This window comes from Protopterus annectens, chromosome 10.part0, assembly GCF_019279795.1.
Source record: "Protopterus annectens isolate FY-2018-M chromosome 10.part0, PAN1.0, whole genome shotgun sequence".
Lineage (NCBI taxonomy): Eukaryota > Metazoa > Chordata > Ceratodontiformes > Protopteridae > Protopterus > Protopterus annectens.
Genome location: NC_056744.1, coordinates 28,618,449 through 28,643,357, shown reverse-complemented (window position 1 = coordinate 28,643,357; position 24,909 = coordinate 28,618,449). Strand labels below are relative to the sequence as shown.

The following is a 24,909-nucleotide window of genomic DNA, read 5'->3' as shown; positions in this document are numbered from 1 at the left end:
TGTGTGGTTGTATAAACTCTTATCTCAAAGTATTTGTGTGTCAGCTACTTGGAGCAGGGACGTGAAGCATTAGTTTCACAGAGAGGGTGCTGAAGGATTTGGCTTGGACACTCGGCTGAGGACTGAACCCTACAGCTGTGCCATTGGGAAATCTTATTTGGGATCTGGACAGAGAGGGAAACCGATACCCCAGACATTGTGTGTTCCCTATATGCTCTTAAGGGAAGTTGTGCTTGATGCAAAAAGCTGCCTCTGGAAATACTGGGTGTTGTATTCCTTTTTGTTCCAAGTGAACATCCCTCTCCAGTGTCAATGGTGAGGTTTCAGGCTCCTTGATTAGTGGCCTTGAGTGGGTATGTCACACACCTCTTCTTCTTTCCTTGTCGGCTGTGACTGGGTCTGTACAGCTTCTGTGGTGGTTTCATCATTCAGAAGCTGCTGAAAAGTACTCATTCCATCTGCCTTTGATATCCTGTGGACTGGTGAGCAAGTTGTTTCTGGCATCCCTCGTGAAGGGTGTCTATTTTCTTTATCTTTCTGTTTTTGTGTTGCAACTTGATATAGTTAGTTTATGCCACCTTCTGTGAGCCACTTTCCAAAATATGATAGAGTGTCTTTGTTGCCTTGTTCTTTGCCACTGCAACTCCTCTCTCAGCATTTTTTGTTAGCCAACCACTGTTCTTTCCTTCCTAGCCTGGTCCATCCTTTCAATCTCCCACTTTTTTCTGCACTCCTTTCTTTTGATGACTCCCTGGACCTCTGCATTCCAACCTTATTTACATACTTGCTTTGGCCACATATCTGTTCCGTAGGCCTCAAACATGCTGTTTTGAGGTGCTGCCATTCTTCTTCAACTCCACCTATTTCCTCCACTTCTTGAGGTGTTAGAGCCCTGAGTAATTCCTTAAGCTGTTGTGTTTTCTCTCCAGTTAACACCCACGTCTTCAGCTTAGCCTGTGCTGAGTTTAGAGCCGCCTTTGACCACTGCTTGCTGCGGATTGTGGCAGCCAGTGATTTATGTTGTGGGTTGTCTGTTTCACTGGGGCTGACTTTGCAGTTGCTCAGTCTACCCCATTGCCCTTTCCTTACTACAAGGAAGTCTACCTGAATTGCCTGTTGGTCAGTCTTGTATGCAATTTTGTGACTGTTTATCTTGCTGTGTTGGTCACCATCAAGCCATTTACTGGACAGAAGTATAGAATGCCCTCTTCTTTATTCCTGTTGCCCCAACTAAGTGGACCCAGGCATTCTTCATATCCTGTTCTTTCTTAAAAATGCTGATCCTAAATTTGGGTCCAACACCCCATATCTTGAGATTATTTAATTGGCTACAAGTAAATTATGGCCTCATCATTGAATGACCTTACTTATTTTTGCATTACATGCACCTGCACATACCAAAACCCATCTTTGTCATGTAACAACATACATCATCATCTGAAGAAGAAAACAAGTGGTCTTCCTGTACCCCCATACCCCTTGCAGCTTAATAAATTTAACTCTGAGATCAGATCGATGTAGAGAAAGGGGTACAGTTGGTTCTGTGTAGTACGAACTGTTCCCTTTCCCTATAGACCATGCTAGCACCATTTCCAAAACTGCGGTGGTGGTGCTGCGGTAGTGTTTTCGCCTCACAGTAAGACGTTGTCCTGGGCTTGGGTGATCATTTAGAGTCATCCAGAGGTAGATTTACTTTTAAGTGGTAATTACACATTTTATTCTTAACCTTTTTTGTTGTAACACCACTGTGCTGACTTGGCAAAAGGAGGCTTGTTTAGTGTACATCTTCTGATACGTGAAATGTTTGAACAATGCAGCAGTCTAGAATATCGTTCTTTGATTTCCTTTGCACTACATTTGTTTTAGTTCTGCATAGTCATGATGTTTCCAAAAAATAAATGTTTTAGTGCAAATCAATCTCTGTGTGCTTGTTGACTGTACCTGCACTCTATTGCATTGTGACTTCCCCACCCTGTCTTTCCAAAACGACCTACTGCTTTTTCCTTGGGGTCCTTGTGTTGGAGTATTTGGGTGTTTAACCACTGGATTTCCACTGTCCCATCACTGTCAGTAGAAGAGCTTCTCCATGTGTACTGCAGGTGAGACTGAAAGCCTCCGCTGCTGTCAACAGGGGAAGGAGCTCTGCCTAGGTTTGGACACAGCCCTAACCACTCCCATGGAATCACTTGGGTTGAGTTGTCAATGAGGCATAGCCTGTGACTTCCCAGGCCAGAAGACACACCCAAATTAGCAATCACTTTAAGCCATGGCCTCCACTGTGACTGAGATGGATCTGTCCACTATCATCACTTCCTTGTCTTCTCTCAGGATGTGCATGCTTATCTGTCCCTACTTGTGCAGCAAGCTCCCTATATACTAATTGAACTTGGGTCACTGTGCCATAGTTAAGGCTTTATTCCTTTAAGCTATTGGCTTGTACTCTTATTTGTATTCACTTCTGTTTGTGCAATATATAGTGCACATATTTTGACAAACTTTTTCCTGTGAATTAATTTCCATAAGGTTTCTACGATCATTATTTTTCAGTTGTTGTTTGCTTGTGTGTATTTCCACACTGGCTGCACTTTTGTTTCAGGAAACAAGGGCCATATGTTTTTTAGACTTTTAGTGCCCTCTATTTTTGATTTACACTCTTTCATTTCTTATTACTGGCCTTCTTTGCGGTGAATTTCATATAGGTTCATACTAGGCTACCTGCCCTTGCAGTCCTTTTTAGGCCTATCCAGTTTCACTTTCCGTACTCAAATGAACTTATCCCATTTGGTTAGATATTAGCTGTACTCTTCCCAATGGCATTAATTATATATAACCCCTCATGAGAATAATTGATAATGTGAAGGGGACACATCCATGGGATGAAGCATATAGGAGATGCCTCTGTCCATTAGTAGTACCAGGAGCAGTCTTGGGTTATATTTTCTGTTTCCCATCCATAAGTCTAAATTGTGCTTGAAGAATGGACAGAGATGAGCTTTGTTTTATGTGGATGGGTAGTCTGTTCCACAGCAGCTGTATCCTCTGCGAGCTGTACCTGTCCCTCCATCCTGTTCTGTTGATGTAGAAGAGGAGGTTTAGATCCCATTCCGTAGACTGGATATTTCTGATGCCATTTGACTTGCTCAAGTGCAGTAAACTCCATCAGTAATTGGTTAAAGGATGCTTTGAATGCCAAGCACAGGTCATCTCTTAGCAGTGTGAAAGGTACTGAGTATAGTGACAAGGCTTTGAGTCAGTCCATGTAGGACATGTTGTTTAGGCCTTTTATCATTTTAGTAAGGTATCTCTGTTGGCGCTTCAGCTGTTGCATGTCTCTGGCCAAAGGGGGCATTGTATTCAGTGATTGTTGCAGGTTTCTTTAAGTTTGGTGTTAAACTCCTTCACTGCATTGCTTAATCACTCTTTTTTTCAGATATTGTGAGTCACTTTGCTGCAGCCTGATATCTGCTTATGTTACCTTTGGCATTTACAGTGCAATGAAAAAGTATTTGCCCCATTCCTGATTTCTTATTTTTTGCATGTTTGTCGCACTTAAATGATTCAGATCATCAAAAAAATTAAATATTAGACAAAGATAACCCAAGTAAACTCAAAATGCGTTTTTTAAGTGATGATTTTATTTAAGGAAAACAACTAGCCAAACCTACATGGCCTTATGGGAAAAAGTAATTGCCCCCTAAACCTAATAACTGGTTGTGCCACCCTTAGCAGCAAAAACTGCAGTCAAGCATTTGCGATAACTGGCAATGAGTTTTTCACATTGCTGCTTAGGAATTTTGGCCCACTCTTCTTTGTTTTAATTCAGCCATATTGGAGGGTTTCCAAGCGTGAACCGCCTTTTTAAGGTCATTCCACAGCATCTCAATCGGATTCAAGTCTGGACTTTTACTAGGCCACTCCAAAACCTTCATTTTGTTTTTTAAGCCATCTAGAGGTGGACTTGCTGATGTGTTTTGGATCATTGTCCTGCTGCAGAACCCAAGTACGCTTCACCTTGAGGTCACAAACTGACGGCCGGGCATTCTCCTTCAGGTATTTTTGGTAGAGAGCAGAATTCATGGTTCCATCAATCACAGCAAGTCGTCCAGATCCAGAAGCAGCAAAGCAGCCCCAGACCATCACACTACCACCATGATGTTTGACTGTTGGCATGATGATCTTTTTCTGAAATGCTGTGTTACTTTTACACCAGATGTAAAGGGACGCACACCGCCCAAAAAGTTAAACTTTTGTTTAGTCAGTCCACAGAATATTTTCCCAAAAGTCTTTGGGGATCAGCAAGATGTTTTGTGGCAAAAGTGAGTTGAGCCTTTATGTTCTTTCTGGTCAGCGGTGGTTTTCGCCTTGGAACTCTGCCACATGTGCATTTTTGCCCAATCTCTTTCTTATGGTTGAGTCATGAACACTGACCTTAACTGAGGCAAGTGAGGCCTGCAGTTCTTTAGATGTTGTTCTGGGTTCTTTTGTGACCTCTTGGATGAGTTGTCGCTGCGCTCTTGGGGTAAATTTTGTAGGCCGGCCACTCCTGGGAAGGTCACCACTGTTCCATGTTTTATCCATTTGTGGATAATAGCTCTCACCATGGTTTGCTGGAGTCCCAAAGCTTTAGAAATGGCTTTGTAGCCTTTTCCAGACTGATAGATGTCAATTACTTTGTTTCTCATCTGTTCCGGAATTTCTTTAGATCGCGGCATATTGTTTTCCTTTTTGGGATCTTTTGGCCTAGTTCAGTTTGTCTGACAGGTTCTATTTAAGTGATCTCTTGATTCAACAGGTCTGGCAGTAATCATGCCTGGGTGTGGCTAGTGAAATTGAACTCTGCCTTCCCAAAAATGTGGTTAACCACAGTTACTTCATGATTTAACAAGGGGGGCAGTTACTTTTTCACATAGGGCCATGTAGGGTTTGGATAGTTTTTTCCTTAATAAATAAAATCATCACTTAAAAACTGCATTATGGGTTTACTTGGGTTATCTTTGTCTAATATTTGTCTAATGTTTAAATTTATTTTATTATCTGAAACATTTAAGTGTGACATACATCCAAAAATTTAAAACAGGAAGGGGACAAATACTTTTTCATTGCACTGTATAGTTATAAGGTGTGGTAATCCACCGTTACATGTCTATTTTTTTCTCTGACCTTCACCCCATACCTAAGAGTACTGCTAGAGATGCTGTTAATGCTTACTTGTTGGGTAGCACTCCCATAGTTGGATTCTGTAGTTGATTAGTCTTGATAAGAGTGGATGTAAAGGGGAGAGAGGTCACTTATGCAATAAGGACTTCATCTCTCTCCTTTCAAATGTGGCTTTGAAACTCTGCTGATATAGCTAATGCATAGTCTTGTTTTTTAGCTTGTCTTCTACTTGGGCTTCCTTAGTGATGAGCTTTTTGCAGTTTCTCTGTTAATAGCCCTACGTTTAGCTTATCCGACAAGTGTGTTTGCATGGTCTTCCTTCATAATGCTTACCTCTTCCTGTTTATTTTTTTTATTACTTTTGTATTTATTAACCTTTTGTTGTAGTCTTGTGACTTTCATTTTGGGAATAATTGATCTTGTTGCCTGCCTGTTGGCTATCCGAGTATTATTGTTGGAAGTGAGTTATTCAAATGATGATAAAAAACTGTGTGTCTAGTTCCTTTATGGTGAGTACCTAACTTGATTTTGGACATTTTAGCTTGTCAAAAAAAAAAGCAGACTAGGTCGGCTGTATTGTATTGTATTTTTGCTGTTTAAAAATTGTTTCTAACTTTCATCAGTAGTAAAGTTAGGCAGAAGAAAAGGATTACCTTGAAACCTTCCAAATATATGGGCTAAAGTGAATGAGTGTAAAAAAAGACGAGAAGTTGTCTGAAGAAGTTAAGGCATAGTGTTAAACAGTGTAAAATATAGATTCATAGGTTGGTACTGGGCTATCTGCCTGAAGGCATGTATTAGCCCAGCCACATTGTGCGGTATTCACCGCCCCTTTAGTATTTCCATAGACCCTTGTACTAGCAGCTAGTACCCTTGGCCCCTATCTAGTAGTGCTGTTGGTGTGATCCCCGGTGTGAACTTTCTGTTACCCATCCACTCATCAAGGTTCCTCTTGAAGAGTGATAGTGAGGGGCTCTGTCTTATGTAGATCGGGACCCTGTTCCATAGTAAGGGAAGTCTCTGCGAAGGGAATTCCCTCCAGCATGTTCTATTCATTGTTGTGTTGAGGTTTATATCCCTAGAGCGTGTAGCTCGAGTAGATTTGGTTTTGCTAAGATGGAGCATGTTCAACAATTCTGGGTAGGACATGGCTCTGTACGTTAGACAGAGATCGCCTTTGAGAAAGCGGTATGCAACAGAGAACAGTCTTAGCTTTTTCAATCGTGCTGCATAGGGCAACTGTTTGAGGCCAATAATCCTGTTGGTTAGCTACCTCTGTGGTCTCTCCAGCTGCTGGAATGCCTAGCCAGGTACATTCCAATTGGTGCATTGTACTCAGTAATGGGTCTGATGAGGGAAGAGTAGAGGGGCACCATTACATCCTTAGATCTTGATGCGAACCCTTTTGTGATCAGATGGGTCACATAGAAGGATTTTCTAACCACTTTAGCAACATGGTTATCAAAGAAAAGCTGACTGTCTACTTTGTTCCCTAGATCCCTTATTTTTTCTTCAGATTTCAGGGGATTACCTCCTATGTTGTAGTTTGCGGGTACTCTGTTTTTTCCAAAGGGGATTACTACGCATTTTTTTGCATTTAGTTTGAGACCATGGCTTTGACACCATGCATCAGTCTCATTTAGGCCCTTCTGGAGGATTTCCATGTCGGCCGGAGACTCTGTTATAACACCCAGTTTGCAGTCGTCCACAAACTTAGTCAGCCACAGCCCTTCTGTGCTTGCCTGTACTTCTGAGAAGTATATGCCAAACAGGAGGGGCCCTGGGACAGAGCCCTGAGGCACACCACTCGTTACTGGTCTGGATTCGGACATAGATCCCACTACTCTTACTTTATGGGATCTGTCTGAGAGCCAGTTTGCGATCCATCTTGTGACGTATGGGTGTATGCCCAGGTTGGTGAGCTTATCAATAATACCTGAATGGGGAATGGTGTCAAACGCTTTAGCAAGGTCAAAGTAAGCCGTGTGTACCTCCTTTCCCTTATCTATAGCCCGAGTAACTGTCTCAAAGAAATATGTTTGTTTCCTAACTAAAATGTTAATGAGGAACAGGATTTTGCATTCCATGCTTTCCTAGTACACTTCATACCGTATCGGTGCTATTTCAACATACTGATTAGTGAATTTGGGAAATAATTTTATGCATTTGCCTTGGAAAGTAGTAGGATGGATTTGTTTATTTATTTTGTTTTATTTATTTTACAGGAGAGAAAGGGGGACTGGTATCGGCAAGTTATGGAGAGGATGATGTTAATAGACAAGATGGAGATAGACTAGACGATGATTATGAGGAGGACTACTATCAAGAGGAAGATGAAGAGGAGGATGATGCAAGCAGCAAGGCATCGGTGAGTGCAATATGAAATGAGGTACAAAGAAGCATTCATTGCTTTTGACTGGAACTAGCAGAAAATGTCCTGGGAGCTTTGAATTTTGCTCTGTTTTGAGTTATAATTTTATTTACTTATTCATTCATTCATTCACATTTTTATTGTGTGGTAAGCACTGACGTAATAGATTTAAATTAACATCTAGTAACCACATTCAACACTGGTATGAATGCCCTTCAAACAAGTGGTTGTGATTTCCTTAAGGAAGTAAGATATATGGTTTATTTATTTGCTCAGATGATCTTGCTTTACTTGTTTTTAGTTTGCCCGATGAGTCAGTTGTGGTGGCAGTTTTGTGAAATTCTTTGTATTGGTGTAGATCGCAGGAATCTGAATATTTTGAGTTTCCAGTATTTGTGGACTTTGTGATTATTTATTTATTTATTTTTGGGGTAACTTTAAAAAGCAGTGTAATTGTCGATCTTGAAGTGTGGCTTTTAACTATATACAGCCTGAGTTGCTTTCCTTTTCCCTACATTTGTAGTGACCTGAGTGATATTGATATTAAGTACTGTATGCACAGGTATAACCCCCTGCAATAGCATCTGTGTGGTATCCATCTTCATGCACAATATGACTGAAACCCCAGACTTTGTCAGCTGTACATCTAAATCTCTCCCAGTTTACTTTTCACTCCCTTTTACTCTTAATTTTGTACACCCTGTTCTCTTTTCCAGATTTCTTTTGCCTATTGACCAACTCACATCAGAGATAACATAAACCAAAGCTTTATGTTATTCCTAATCCTTGTTTTGTGGAAATTCTTTGTAATTGGATAGCCTTCTACTATTTTTTTTGTTTCAGCCTTGCATCATGTTTTTCTGATCAATTCAGATCAGACAACTATTAATTTTTTGCTTCTTTTGACTTTTCTAGTCAACTCTCCTCAGGCCTCAGTATTAATTTTGATGAGTCTTTCTCGTCTGTTTACATATTTTTGCTTTGCAGTTTCTCTGCTATTTTTTCTGCTGTATTTGTTCGAGAATGGCATTTTGCTGTTTATTGCAGTCTCCTCCTCCGCTTGTGGTAAATGTTAGTTTTCTTTAATATAAAACTTTCTATCCCCCCCTTTCTGAGATTGGAGATGAACAGTTTGGATTCAGATTAGGGTGCAGCACAACTGACCTGATTTTTGCAGTGAGACAGATAGTTGAAAAGAAGCTAGAGATGAGGAAAAAGCCTAACTGGGCATCCCTATACTTTGAGAAAACATATGGCAAGGTCCCAAGAAAGCTTATTTGGGCAGTCCTGAGGTGGTTTGAAGTCCCACACACATTAGTAGAATTAGTGCAAGCTATGTACAAGAACCCAGTGAGTAACTCAAGTATGAACAGTGTTCAGTCTCACAGAGATGTTCTCAGTGGGAGTGGGTGTGGGTGTGCATCAGGGTTCAACTCTGAGCTCACTGCTGTTCATATACTGATGATGAACTACATTAGCAAATTGGTCGGAGAGGACAGATCAACAAATTTGCTGTATGCAGATGATATAGAATTACAGGCAGACTCTGAGCAAGAACTACAGCAAAGTATAGGGGAATGGGATACAAAAACTGAAGGCACATAGGATGAAACTGAGTACAGATAAGACGGTTGTAATGGCAGCAAATGGGATAAATTAGTAGAAGATGGGAATTCAGATTGAAGGGAAAATAGTGTAAAAGGTTAACAGCTTCAAGTATTTGGGAGGGGTGATTGAGGAGAAGGAAAGTCTGAATGAGGAGGTCATAGCTAGAATCAGGGGGGCTGCAGCTAACTGGCAGTGTGTGTCAGGTCTGTTTTATGACAGATGAATGCCAAAGAAGATGAAAAGTAAGGTGTAGAAAACTATGGTGTGACCAGTACTGCTGTATGGTACAGAAACTTGGGCAGTAAAGGCAGAACAGTAGAAGAAGCTAGAGGTAATTGAGATGAAATCAAGTGGTAGGGTGCACACTATGGGACAGACAAAGAAATGAGGACATAGCGCAGATGCCAAAGTATCTCAAATTGCAGAAAAGGTCATAGAAAACAGATTATGGTGGTTTGGGGGCATGTGCAGAAAAACAGAAAACAGTCTGGTAAAGAAGGCAAAGAGGCCAATGGATTGTGTGAGAGAAGACCTGCAACAGTCAGGCATGAGTGTTGTAGAAGGCAGGAGAGTGGCATTGAATAGAGGGAGGTGGCATCAGTTTATAAAACACCTGACCTTATGTAGGAAATGAATGAAAAAGGGGATGGATGATGATGATTTGAGTTTTTGTGATTGTTCTGTGCTTTAGGTCTATTTAGAGGTGGTTAGCGGCGCTGTGCTAACCATGGACAAGAGTCTTTTTGTAGATAAAGCTTTGTACTTTGTTTGGAGAGGAACATTTGAAAGAAACAATGTGAAACTTATCACCAAACTGATTTAAGTAGAAAGAGTATGATAGTTAGACAGTCCAAAGACATATCTGTGTCAGCCACCAAAGTGGGTACTAGAGTCCTGAGGTTGAAACTTTCTGCCTTTATGACCAAACCAAAGTCTCTCAATTCCAAACGTAGATGGAGAAGGACTGAAATTCTGAGATGGATGAAGAAAGAAGGAATTGAAATGCATCATATTGATAGAGGTGGTGTCTTTAAGGGTGTTTATACTGTTAGGGTATTAAAAAAAGCTAGAAACTAGTGCAGAGTATTTTTTTTCTTTATGTACCATCACTTTTTTGGAGGGTTTTCAGGTTGCCTGTGATTATTGGTGCAATAAAGTAGTACCTATTCATGTTTGATGTAGGATTTAGAAGAATTCTACACTTCTGGCCACTGTCTACCAGTTCCTTGAATTCTTTATGCATCTGATGTATCACTGGGCATAGATTACAAGAAGGTGATGAGGGCTTTTCCTGAGGGCAGAACATGAAATGATGTTCTTTGTGTTTCACTGTTGCAGTCATTACATTTGGGTTATCTGCTTGCAGGTAGCCCTCAGTCTTGTCTGATTAACAAAGTCTTGGGTCCTGTGTTGGCTGCTGTCCCTTCTTCCATGACGTCAGGTCGCCAGGGGTATAAAACATGCAGCCGATGCCATTAACACCAGTCTTTCTTGCCGTGCAGTGCCCGAAGCAGAAGCAGTTCGTAAGTGCCGGTCGGCCGACTCCTGAAATTTTCGTGTTCGAGTTTCAGAACCAAAGTCTTCAACTAAAGCTAAGTACCCCATTGGGGAACTTTTTCTTGCTCCTTAACGATGTCAGTAAAAGTTAATAATTGCTTTACTTGTGGAAAGCAAATACCTCATAAAGATTTTCATTTGTACTGTATTCCTTGCCTAGGCCCTGACCACGACGTACCTTGCTGTCGGTTTTGTACTTTATTTAATCAATGCACTGCCCGTCGTCGGTATATTTTCGCCTCTAAATATTTCGGTTCTCTGTTTAATTATCCTGAAATGTCATCGGTTAGCCATCCGACTACCGGGATTCAAAAAAAACACAAAGATAAAGACAGAGACAGGCCGCCGAGTTCCAAAACTGCCGACGAGGCTTCTCCTAAGCCAGTTGCCAGTTCGCCGGTACTCAGTGATGCGCTTTCACAGCCCCTGCTACCTGCTACTTCTGATTTGCAGGCCTCTACTGAGACCCATTCAGAGTCCGGTATACCACAAGATGCTTCAACTATGGAACCCGCGGATGTCTCTACCTTGGATGGGTCCAGAGCCGCTGTGCAGGCACAGGCTTCTGACGGTGTATTCAGGCCTACGGACTTGCATATTAAACCGATGCCTCCTTCTTCACTTAGGCCTAAGTCTTGAACCATGCCACATGTTCAGGCCTCTATGCCTAAAAAACAAATGATAAGAATGGCTGAAGATCTAATAGCTCTAATCCGGGGTAGCCAACACCCCCCCCCCCAAGAGGCCTAGGACTGAAGTTGTTTATGAATCTTCTGACCAGGATTCTGTTTTTTCTGATTCTTCTGATGATCTGAATTTGCCCTTATCTACTTATGAGGATTCTGATGCAGAGGACTCAATTCCCTCTGCTTACCCTCTAGAGGATTTTTCTTTTGGGGAAACCTTACATACCTTAAGGGAGCATTTCCACTGGGAAAGCCAGGATTTTTCTGATTCAGAAAAGAGGCTTAGGGATTTCTTACTCCTACCTCAGCATAGGCCTTTAGCTATTCCTCCTGTACTAGACATTGTTGATGATGATTTTTTGGAATCTAGTTTTGCCCCTGATTCCTTGCCTCCTGCCCCCAGAAAACCTGACAGATACTACAGTGTCTCTGAGTCACACAAGTTCCTTTTTAAAAATCCTATTGCTGATCCAGAGACTGGTTCACAGGGGCCCAAGGGCATTAAGGCTTCTACTGCTAAAAATCCTACCCCGTCTGATAGAGACTCCAGGGCGCTGGATAGATGGGGTAAGAAGGTTTATACTTCTGCAACCTTGGCCATTAGAGCTTTAAACTGCTAGTTTCATATGTTAACGTATCAGCAACATGTTATTGGGTTGCTTAAACAGAAAATGATGTTGATTCCAGACTGTGTGGAAAATAAAGAATTACAGGATTTAATGCATTCTGCTGAACAAGTTGGAAAACATACTTTGCAATGTGGTTTTGATTCTTTAGAGGCCTCTTGCAGGCTGCTGTTACTGGGTCTGTGCTCAGAAGGCATGATTGGCTTAAGGAGCAATCTTTGCCTGATCATGTTAAAGCTAAATTGTTGGATACTCCCTTAAATCAGGACCACCTGTTTGGCAACAAGGCTGAGGAAGTTCTTAAAAAGATGGAAGATAAAGCTAAATCTATGCAAACTGTTAAAGATTTCTTACAAGTTCAGCCTCCTAGATTTAGTAGGCACTGGCCCTCTAAGAATTGGTCCTTTCCAGCCCCTTCCAGGTCTTCTCAAGCCAAACCCAGACACAGCAAAAACCCCAGGTTTCATTCCCAGGGAACACACAGGACTAAGCAGTGGGGGCCTCCATTTCTAAATCTGGGAGTAATTAGACTCCCCCCATATGGTAAACTGTCTCAGTGACTTCCTTTTAAAATTTCCCAGCACTTATCAACTGACTGCCCCTTTGGGGGGAAAGATTGCTCTTCATGCAAAGAACTGGGAAATCATTACCCAGGCCAAATGGGTTTTAAATATAGTGTCCCAGGGATACAGATTTCACTTCCACACGTTGCCAACACCAAGCGGGTGGCTGGACTTACCCACAAATCAGTGGGCAGAGTCCCAAAAACAAGTACTTTCTCTCTTAAGCATGGGGGCTATTCAACTGGTACCAGAAGAGGAAAAGGGACAAGGTTTCGAGACTTTTCCTGGTACCCAGAAAAGACAATTCATGGCATCCTGTCCTGGACCTGTCTACTCTAAACACCTTTTTTGGAGATTCCAAAATTCAAGATGCTGACTCTTCACTAATTACTTCCTATGCTAGGCAAAGATGCCTGGTTGGCAACACCAGATTTAAAAGAAACATACCTGCACATCCCAGTCAGGGAATCTTGCAGAAGATACCCACGCTTCAAAGCAGGCTACACGCACTATCAGTTCTCTGCACTGCCCTTTGGCTTATCTACTGCACCCAGGGTATTCACAAAGAACCTAGTTCCAGTTATTGCATTTTGCAGGCAAAGAAATATTCAAATATACCCATACCTGGACGATTGTCTAATTCAGGCAGAAAGTCAGGACATACTTTTGAGCCATCTGGCCTTTGTACAAAGGGTTCTAACTTGTCTGGGGTACACCATAAACAAAAAGAAATCACACCTGGTACCTTGTCAACAAATTATATTCCTGGGAACAAGCTTGAATACAGCTTCCCAGGTGGCTTACCTCACACCAGAGAAATTCATTTGACAACCTACTTCAAACAAGTGGCCACAAAAACCCTAAAAACCCTGCTATCTACAAGACAAATACTGCAAACCTTGGGGTTCATGGCCTCCTGCATTCTTCTAATTCCATATGCAAGACTGCATATGAGGAAGCTACAGTGGTATCTAAAAAGCCTATGGTGTCAACATTCTCTGGATCTAGAAGCAATAATTCCTATCATACCTTGCCTATGCCTAGAGTTCCTTTGGTGGGCAGAGGCCTGCCACCAAAATAAGGGGACTACCTTTCACACCACCCCCTGCCGCCCAAACCCTAACAACAGATGGATCAGACTATGCATGGGTGGCTCACCTGGCAGGGAAGTGCATTCAGGGCAAATGGAACCCAAATTAAATGCACCTGCACATCAATCAGAAAGAAATATTAGGTGTACAGAATGCTCGGACAGCCTTCAAGTACCACATTCTTCCAGGACAACTAATGGTAAAGACGGACACCACCATTGTTATGTGGTACATAAGCAGGGGGGTACACATTCTTACCCCCTCTGCAGATTCGCCATGGCATTGTGGAACACAGCCTTGAGCTCCCAAGTGTACCTACAAGCTCAATTTCTGCCAGGAAAATTAAATACACTGGCAGACGGACTAAGCAGAAACCTCATGGACCCACACGAATGGAAAATGGAGCCAAGGATTTTCAACATGTTGACAAGCAAATGGGGGAGCCCAGGTATTGACCTGTTTGCCTCTCCCCAGAACTACCAATTGGACAAATTTTGCACAAGGACTCCCCACAAGCAAGCCTGGAAAGTGGATGCTCTGTCCTTCAGCTGGAAAAACCTATCAGTCTATGCCTTCCCCACTCTGCCTGTGCTCTCCAAAGTACTACTAAAAATCAAACAGGACAAACCAAGGATGATTTTGATTGCTCCAGACTGGCCACACCAACACTGGTACCCCCTCCTGCGCAGTGTGTCATGGTTACCCACATAGCACCTGCCTCAAACCCCTTCACTGTTGTCTCAGCAGGAGAACCAGATTCTGCACTCTCAGCTTCTTACACTGAACCTTGCAGTCTGGCTAATTACATAATCTCTCCTTTACCATCCCTCATTAAACCTTTGGATATCATTTTAGAGGCAAGGAGTCCTTGTACTAGAAAATCTTATGCTGAAAAATGGAAAAGATTTTGTGCCTGGAACCAATCTCAAGGGATGAGCACAGCAGCGCCCAATTTACCTCAGATTTTGCAATACTTAACTGAGATGCTTCACAAGGGCTTGTCTTTTTCCTCCATTAAAATCCACGCCTCAGCCATTTCAGCTCATTATAACACAGAACCTCCCCTCTTCTCTCATCCACTGCTCAAGCAGTTCCTCAGAGGGGCCAAAAATTTGAGACCATCCAGGAGAGCTCCAACCCCAGCCTGGGACCTTAACTTTGTTTTGGAGAAACTCGCGCTACCTCCTTTCGAGCCAGCTGCAATTGCAGACTTAAAATTTCTTTCTTGGAAAACAGCTTTTCTGTTAGCAATCACTTCAGCTAGAAGGGTATCTGAATTACAGGCCCTTGTGGCAGTGGAGCCTTTCATCATCTTTCATGTGGACAGGGTGTCATTCAGAACCAATCCTTCCTTCATGCCCAAGGTGGTATCCAGTGTGGCTCTTAATCAGTCCATTCATTTGCCAACCTTCTTTCTCAATCCACAGAACAAATTGGAATGTATAAAGCATTCCTTATATGTGCACAGACAACTTAGATTCTACTTGGACAGGACTAAACCTCAAAGGAAATCTGAACAACTGCTTGTGGCATTTGCTGCAGGGGCAGAGGGGAAGGCTATTTCAAAGCAAACCATTTCTAAATGGTTAGGCCATTGCATTAATTTCTGCTATAAGCACCATGGAAAACCTATCCCCCAGGGGATCAGACCTCACTCCACCAGGGCTGCATCTACCTCTACAGCCTTTTTCAGCGGTGTCCCTACCAGGGACATCCTAGAAGCTGCTACCTGGAGTTCTGTACATACTTACACCAAGCATTATCATTTGCCAATTTTCTCTAAATCCAGAGCTGGCTTTGCCACTGCAGTCTTGCAGGGCTTTATAGCTGGTCCTAATGCTATCTAAATTCCTCCTCCGAACCGTAGCTTTGGGAATCTACCCAAATGTAATGACTGCAACAGTGAAACACGAAGAACATAGTACAGTTGTGTACACTTACCATAAATGTAGATGTTCGAGTGTATTCACTGTTGCAGTCCTGGTTACCCTCCCTCCAGCCCCCTAACTTCTTTTGGCTATACCTCTACTTTCCTTTACTATGCTTAAAAGCTTTTTTGGTGTATTTTCTTTTTTGTTGGAGGTATATCATTGTAATTTTATATTTAATTGCTTCCCATTAGGGGGGCTCCTGACATCTGGGGAAGAAAAACTGATCTAATGGCGTTGGCTGCATGTTTTATACCCCTGATGACCTGACGTCATGGAAGACGGGACAGCAACTGACGCAGGACCCAAGACTTTGTTAATTAGGCCGACTGAGGGCTACCTACAAGCAGATAACCCTAATGTAATGACTGCAACAGTGAATACACTTGAACATCTACATTTATGGTAAGTGTACACAACTGTACTTTTTTTGCCTTTTCTGCTTCCGGTTGCAGGACATATAGAGACATTTCATCTCTGCTCACCTTTTTCTGCCCTTTTGTTGTAGGTCTACTTGTTGGTCCTTTTTTGTGCCATTTCCCTTAAGGCTAGTCACAAACCTGCAGCATCAAAGTCAACATATGCATTATTGTTGGTTGTGGGTCTTGCTTCAGGTGTCGACACCCTCTGTGTCTGTGATGTGTTCAGTGCCAGTTACTTTGACACTGATGCTTTCAGTGTCAGGGCCACTGGCTCAATGCCAGAGCCATTGCCAGTGAAAACTGGGCTTGCTTTTTAGCCATAGGCCTTGTGTTTCTTAACAATGGACCTCTACTCCTTGTGTCACATTGACTGGGGCTTTGCAATCTGGGCTGAGCTTAGGCCCATCCCTTTCTTTGTTGGCTTTGATTTCAGGTAATTTAATCAGTGCCCTTAACCCTATTAACCATATTCTGTTAGGTTTTCTAACCTAGCTACTACTACTTAAATCTCCACTACTACTTTCACTTAAGATCTTTTCCCCTTTTTCTATTCCAGTTATATAAATATATTTGGTTTGTGAGATCTGTGTGTATTTCAGTTGTCAGATTGGCTATGCTTACTCATAAATGTAAACCATTGTTTTTTGTGTATTTTACATTGTTTTGTTACGTTATGATGTAATCCGAGCTGAGCCTGTAAATGGTCATTGTTTGATCAATGTTCTACCCCAGTAAACAAATTTTAAAAATAAATACTCTGTGTGTTAAGTCAATAGCAATGTTCAAAGTTGACAGTGTAAATATTTCTGCATTTGCTTCTTTTGGTGCCTGTAACTGTCTACCAAAGCTTTGATCAGGCTTTTTTTTTTGTGCATTTCTTTGGCAGCTCGTCCTTCTCTCAGACTAGTTTGCAGGATTAGCAATGTGCATGTGGATCACTCATGCTTCTCATCCTGGAAGAAGTCCTGCCTGACATCAGATAGGAACCCTTGTTGGAAGTAGAAACACTTTTGATCCCTTATTACAGTCCCAGACAGCAGATACTGACCATGAACACCATGTAAATTCCCCCCACCACTCTACACATTAACCCAGTTTTGGTTATGTCCTGGAATAATGATGCAGAGTATGGAATGGCCCACAAGCTCCACATTGTCCAAGATGTATCATGCAAGATGGGGTTTGGCCCCGTCCACTTTTCTTTTTGGTAATCTCTCCTGTAGACAGAATAAACATGTCTTGTAGTCAGAACTGCATAGGGATGACCTGGCATTGTTGCATCTGTTCCAAGCAGGGAGGACAAAATTCTGCTGCCTCCCAAGGATTGGACTTGCTTGTTGGAGACTCCCACGGTAGACTGTCTTGTTGCTGCTCTGCCTGCCCTTAAAAAGACTTCTGCTCCTCAAAGTCCTGCTGTCCTTTCCCAGTAAGGAGCCCAGAACGTGACAAGTCTGGGAAACGTGTTGTGTCCGCATTTTGTACTTGCATATTAAGGGCAGTAAATTAACTTCTACATATATTAACTTTCCAGGGGGGTGGCAGCATATGAAGTGTCCCATTCTTAGGAGGAAGTGCCTGATAGACTTGCTGAAATTAGTCTTAGATGCCAGCTGTGATATCATGCATCACTGTGCAGTTTAGTTATGTCTCAGCAGATGGATGTCCTATGGCAGCAGATGCCAGAATAGCTCTTAACTGACATTTCTGGTTGTACCTTGGATATTTTACAGAGAATTTTTAATTGTTCTTCCTTATTGTGCACTGTGAATCTACCAAGTATAAACCAAAAGCTAAGTTAAAATTGGATTACATGGGGAAAAAAAAAGTAGTACAAGGTCCTTAAAGTTGTTGGCATGAAATTATAGCTTCCTTTCCTCCATTTTTTCTAGGATACAAAATGTCCTCGTTTGTTATTGTACTGGCATGGCCATCAGCAAGAAGGAAATTACGTTTGGGAGGAACTAACATTACTGTGGAAATTACCAGAACAGATGCCAGCTTACAGGCAAGAACTGTCAGCAACAGCACAGATGGTGCTGCTTTCCTTCATGGGGTCAGCAGTCGTATTTCTGAGGCCTTGTGTCTTGACTATTCCCAACAACCTCCAGATTGGGAGTGTTTCCCTTCACTTGGATGTATGGCTGGCTCTCATGTACAATAAGTAGATTTAGATGGTAATATGCAGACGTTAAAAAAGTCCTTTTCCATCCCCCTCTCCTCCCCTCCGTTTCTGTTTCCTGTTGACAGACTTCCACGTCAAGAAAGTAAATGCTACAAGAAAGGGTCATAACAGTAGAGCCTACCTAAAGGCCTAGCCTGACCAGAAGTGATCCGTTTATTCCTGCATATTCATTTAGGTCTGTAAATGTTGTAAAACCTGAGGTTAATGCTTAATCTGAACAGCTTAAATAAGTTTGTACCCCCTAACAGTCTTTCTGGATGATCACGTCACAATCCATCCTTCTTTGCCTGCAAGAAGAAGACGGAAAGGAGCTATTTAGCCATCCCAAGACACTTTTCAGCATATTATGATTTGCCAAGGAGTCCAGGGGATTTTCATTTATTATCAGTCTGGGATACATCCATTCTATCTCAGCCTTCAGTGTGCTTGTATTAAATGTAGGTCTGTGGTTACAGTAAACCAAAAGCTGCAGTTGGTGAAAATATTTCCAAATCTGGACAGCCAGCTCCTAAATAGACCAACCTTAGGCAAAGTACTTCTCCAAGTAGTCTTTACTGACTCTCATCCAATCCTTGGGCATTACTGTTAACATAGCAAAGTTTCATTTGGAGTGATTACAGATAATGACCTTTTTGGCTGCATTTTAGACAATTCTTGCAAAGCACATCTTCTTTTAGACATTGTTCTTCCTCCATACTATTCCATGTTTACTTTTAGTGAGTTATAACTGGGTCTCATGACAACCACTGTCTGCGTGGTCCCTCTTAACAAGTTCTGCATGAAGATTCTAAAACAGACTCTGAAGGTAGAGTGGTCTCAGTTAATAAAACCCATGTCCCTGAAGATAAAGGTTTCTAAGGCATTAGAATGGTGCTTCACACTTCAGATTTTAATCTGGGCAACCATTCCAGATTTTCATCCCATCAGTGGCTGTTGCCATGGACACTACTACCTTAGGGTAATGGGAACATCGTCAAGGGCAGAAAATACTAGGTGCTTGGTTACAGATAGAAGCCAATCTGCACATCAGCATTCTGGTGATGACTGTTATCCTAATTTTTCAGGTGTTCCATGTTTTCTGCAAACTGCAGTTGTCATTCAGATTGACAGCGTATCTTGTTTGGTCTATAGACAGCCAAGTGGGAGATGTCCCTATACCTTCTGTTAGGAACAGACCAGGGTTATAGGAAGGGCAATGTCAAGCAATCACTGATAGCTAGTCTCATTCCTGGGAGCAAAAAAGTACCAGTGGCAAACAGTAATAATCTAGAATACATTTTATTGAAAATAGTGAAGAGACTAAATGTTTCTTTATCAATGTTTTAAGAGTTTTTTCATACTGATTGTAACATTTTGGATTTATGTAATACAAAAGTGAATATTCATTCTAAAATAATACAGTAGAAGAAAATGGTTAATGTTGGCACCGCATTACCATAACAGTGATCTTTGCAAATACATAAAGTAGAAAAAATGGCTTTGTAAAATATATAAAAATGTGTATAGCTTATGTTTGAGGATGTACAGTGGATATAAAAAGCTTGCACATCCCTGTTAAAATGCCAGGTTTTTGTTATATAAAAAATGAGACCACGATAGATAATTTCAAAACATTTCCCACCTTTAAAAAAACATACAATACGCTGGTTGCATAAGTGTGCACATCCTTAAACTAATACTTTGTAGTGTATGCACAACCTTAAACTGATACTTTGTTGAAGCACCCATCTGTCGGATGCATCTACGGCACTAACTAAAGCATCGGCTCTGTTTAGGCCTTCAGATCCGGCGATGCTGTCTGATCTGAACATTGGTAGTTCCTCCTCAAGGTCTTGAAGCTCGGATCCAAGGCATAGGAGGCGGTCTACCTCCTGAGATCGCAGAGGAATGACAGGTTCTCTGGCAAGGTCAGGACATTCTTCTGTCCAGGTCTTCCAGAAGTTTGTTTCCCACAGATATGGATAGGATGATGAGGAGTTTCCTCAAGATCCAAATCGAGTTGGGCTTGTTACCATCTTCTGCCCAGTTGCCTATGGGACCTTCTCCATCCGTGGGATTTCATTCTCCTCTTCCGACTCTTCCAGGTTTGGATCGCCAAGATCAGAGCATTCCCTGTGAGAGGCCTACAATGTTTGGTATCCTTCCCTTTCCGACACCGTCAGGGTTCCTGGTGGGCTCTGTTCTGCTACCCTTGGAACGTGCTGTACCTTGGCCCCACATGGTCTGTACTGGTTCCAAGCGGTGTGGTCGGGCCCAGAGTTTTCAGACCATTCTCTCTCCTTGCGGGCCTCCACACTGGATAGCTTGGGGTCAATATCATCTGGAGACTGTGCTGTCGGGGTCCCTCCTTCCTTCCCGGGTGGCTGCAGCCATAGGAGAGGAGGGGCCTCATCCAGTCCATCTGCATTCTAGGCGGTAGACAGGAAGTTCTCCAGCTGGGCGGTTTCCTCTCCTTCATCTCTAGGTCCTCCCTAGTCACTCTCGACTTCGCGCAGCGAGGCTTCATCATCCTTCCAAGGTCAGCCCTCCTGTAAGTGCCTTCAGTTGTGCATTAATCCCGCTCGGGGTCCCTGACTCTTCAGAGTCCTCCCCAGAGCCCACCATGGAGGAGCCTCCTCAGAAGAGGACGTGCAAGAGGAGGCACTTGGACTCTACTAGAGAGTCCCTCACTGAGGACATGGATTTCGAGGAGGTAGATGGGTCCCTCAGATGTCTGACTGAAGAAGTGTCCTTTGGGGCCATCCTTGAAATTCTCAAACAAAGAGGTGGTTGGTCTTCCCCCACCCCGTCTTCAGAGGAATCTTCTCCCTAGGTGTACCCCCCCTGCCGACAAGCTCATGGAACTCGTTGCTGACAGGGCATGGAAGGAGCCAGACACAATGGAACCAGTCCCCATAAAGGCTGATAAATTTCTTAGTCCCTTCAAGGATAAGACCTTTTGGAGTAAGGGCATCCCCTTTGATGCCATCATGGTGGCCACAGTTACTAAGAAGGAGCTGGCCGAACAGAGCTCCACAGTCCATCACTCAAATAGGGAGTCTCGAGTGATTGATTGTTTTGGAAAGTGAGTGCTTGCCTCCGCTACATTCAGACTGAGAGCAACGAACTACATGGCACATTTTACCTAGCTTTTAAGGAATTTGATGTCTGAACTCACCACCTCCCTTTCAGAGATACTGCCTCCGGACAGTCTCAAGTTGGTGTCTCTGAAGCTATCAACACTAACTTCTCTGGCTAATGCTTCAATGAGGTTGAACTCCAATGTGGCGGAGGCCACCTCTCAAGCAACGGGCACAGGCATTGCCATTAGATAGATGGCATGCCTGGTTTTGCCTTTGCGGAGCCCTTTAAGGCATCTTTCCCAAATGCGCCCTTTGGGTCAACCTTGTTTGGTTTCTCCTTCAAAGAGACATTGACCCGTAGTGAGCAGGAGGGGAAGACACTGTCCGCAGTGGGGATCAGGTTCTCTACTCCCCAACTGTCCTTTTCCAAGAATTAGAGGGGGTAGTAAGAAACATTGGTTCTGCAGGACTCAGTTCTCCTTCCAGGATGCTTCACAGGAATCCTCGTCTACTTGCTGGGGGTAGGGGATTCAATGGCAGACACTGCCACAGAGGCAGAGGGGGTCCACAGAACCAGGACTCCCGCGAACCTTTCTCAGAGAAGCCCACTCAGCACTCTTGAGGAGCTGCCCGGCTGTCCTGCCCTGGAGGCATTTGAGGGACAGCTCTCCTTTCACCCACTAGCCTGGACAAGTATCCCCTCAAATCAGTGGGTGTTGGATTATTTCCAGGGGGTTCTTCATTCCCTTTCTTCAGCCCCCTCCAATCCAAAAATCTCTCCTGGACGTTCCACCCAGCCAAAGGGAGTTGGCCCATCTCGAGGTCCAAGACTTTCTTCTAAAAAGAGCGATCCAAGAGGTCCCAACAGGACAAGGTGGGTCCAGAATTTACTCTTGCTTCTTTTTGGTGTCAAAAATGACCGGGGACCTGCATCCCATTATGGAACTCAACAAACTGAACCTTGTTGGTCAAGAAGTCAAAGTTCATGATGGTCACTGTTCAGTCCATTCTGCCTCTTTTGTGCAAGGATTGACTGGATGTGCTCATTGGATCTCAGGGACATGTACTATCCTATTAAAATCAACAGATGCTCCAGGAGATGCTTGCAGTTTCTGTTAGGGGCCAAGCATTACCAATTCAGAGCCCTACTCTTTGGACTCACCACAGCCCCCCAGGTGTTTAGCAAGTGTATGGCAATATTGGCAGCTCATCTCTGGGTGTAAGGATTCCAGGTCTTTCCATACCTGGACAATTGTCTCTTCTCAGCCACCTTGAGGCATCAACTTCCAATGGCCACCAACTATACCCTCAACCTCTTTCAGGATCTTGGCATCACAGTAAATCTGCCCAAATCCAATCTTTCTGTGTGTCAGAACTTAGTGTTTATTGGGGCTCTTCTGGACACTGTGTCCGAGACTGCAGCACTTCCTGTTCGTGGAGATCGTCACTCGGGACCAGGTCCCACAGCTCACTTAATCTTGCGGACATTAGGGTCAATAGCGGCTGCCATCCAGTTAGTGCCTCTTGCCAGACTCCGGCAGTTCAGTGGTCTGCTCTGGTTCACCCCATGTTCATGACCATCAGGATCTCTCAGGTGTGCAGAAAGCACCTTTCATGGTGACCTTAAACTGAGGATCTGATTCTAGGCAGACCCTTTTGTCTTCCCCAGCCCAAGGCCACTGTGACCACGGATGCCTCCCTGTTGGGTTGGGGTTGGGGACCAAATTGCACATAAACCTCCTGGAGATGAGAGCAGTCCTCCTAACATTGCAAGCCTTTCAGGAGTGCCTCCATCTCAGGACTATGGCAGTTCAAAGGGACAACATGGCGGTTGTCTGGTACATCAACAAGCAGGGGGGAACGTGGTCTTACCCCCTGTACAGAGAATCCATGAGAGTGTGGGAATGGGCAATGTCTTCCAGGCACTTTCTTCTTGCAATGCACATCCCCGGCAGTTCCAATGTGTTGGCCGAAAAACTCAGCAGATCTATCCTGAGTCCTCTCAACTGGTCCCTGTATTCGTCAGTGGCATGTCGGATATTTGACCGTTGGGGTCTACCTTGCTACGATCTTTTGCCTCCACAGTCAACCACAAATGCAGCAATTACTTTGCCCTGATCCCCCTGATAGGGGGGTCACCCAGGAACACTCTGGTTCATGATTGGCCATCGGGACTTCTATATGCTTACCCACCACCTCCACTCATTCCCAAAAATTTGCAGAAAGCCAGTCGCCTTGAAGACTCCTCTCATCCTCATTCCCCCCCTTGGGCTCGTCAGGCTTTGGTCTCATCTGAAATATCCTCCCTGGATGTTGGATCCCACCCCAGATCTCATTTACCACTCTTGAGGGCTCCCTCTTCCTGACCTCCAGTCTCTGCGTCTTATTGCATGGTTCCTCCAATTACAGTGATCCTTTTCCAGTTCAGGCTTCCCTCTCCAGTGAAGAATATTATCTTAGCCTTTCAGAAGCCATCTACTAAGAAGGTATATTCTAGTAAATGGAAAAGATTTTAAATTTGGGACAGACAAAGAAATCTTGACACATTTTTTGGCCCTTTTTCTTGACATTCTGTTGTTCTTGGCTTCTCTTTTTCAGGAAGGGGCTAGTTTCTCCATGATTAAACTCCAGTTGGTGGCCATCTCTAATTTCCATTTGAATGAGGGTCCCACCTTCTCTTCCAGGTTGTTCAAGGCCTTTCTCAAAGGGGGGTCTTTCTTCTTAAACCTCCTATGAAATATCCCTCCCCACCATGGGATCTAACTTCGGTATTGCAGTCTTTGATACAAAAGTCCTTTGAGCCTGCAGCATCTTGTGAACTTAAATTTCTGTCCTGGAAGACAGCCTTCTTGGTGGCTATTACTTCTGCCAAGAGAGTTTCTGAGTTGCAGGCTCTCAGCGTTAAGCCCTATTTTATGGTCTTCCACAAGGACAGGGTGTCTCTTGTGACTAATCCTTCGCTCTTTTCAAAGAGAGCTTCAGAGGCCAGTCTTAACCAATCTGTCTGGCTTCCCGTGTTCTTCCCTAATTACTGTAATAAGGGGGAATATGCGCTACATTGTTTGGACGTCCATAGAAAGCTGCACTTCTATCTTAAAAGGACTGAAGAATTTCGGAAGTCGGATCAGCTCTTTGTAGCCTTCTCTCAGGCCAGAAAAGGTATGGCAGTTACCAAGGTATCGATTTCCCGATAGATCGCCAGCTGTATTTCCTACATTTACGGTAGCAGGCACATATAACTTTCCAGACCAGTTAAAGCTCACTCTACTAGGTCTGCGCCTATGTCTTCTGCCTTCTTGGCTAAGCTTTCATTGAATGAGATTTAAGATGCTGCTCCTTGGTCTAATCCCCACACCTTTGTTTTGCACTAAAAGTTGGATTTGGTGTTTAGGTACAGGGCTTCCTTTGGTTCTTCTGTGCTCCAGCATTTCCTTCCCTGAGGCCTCCTAGGGTTCTTAGTAGCTGGGGATGCTGACCTAGTTGTGATGAATAATGGCATGGATCGCATCAAGTAAAATGTTATGTACTTACCATAACTTGGAATCTGCACTATCCAATGTCATTATTCATCACATTCCCACCCTCCTTCCCCTTCCTTCTGGAGATCTGGTAGATGTGGAGGGATATTTTCTCTTGAGGAGTTTAGTATTATGGGC

General features: G+C 43.3%; 1 protein-coding gene across 1 annotated transcript in view; it reads left to right on the top strand.

Annotated features, from left to right (window-relative positions):
- The window catches only part of LOC122812918 (SAP30 binding protein), a 1,615,174-nt gene that overhangs the window by 164,946 nt on the left and 1,425,319 nt on the right, over nucleotides 1–24,909 (top strand). Inside the window, exon 3 of the mRNA XM_044084976.1 lies at nucleotides 7,383–7,525. Within this exon, the coding sequence (XP_043940911.1) occupies nucleotides 7,383–7,525 (143 nt within the window). The remainder of the gene's footprint in view (nucleotides 1–7,382; nucleotides 7,526–24,909) is intronic.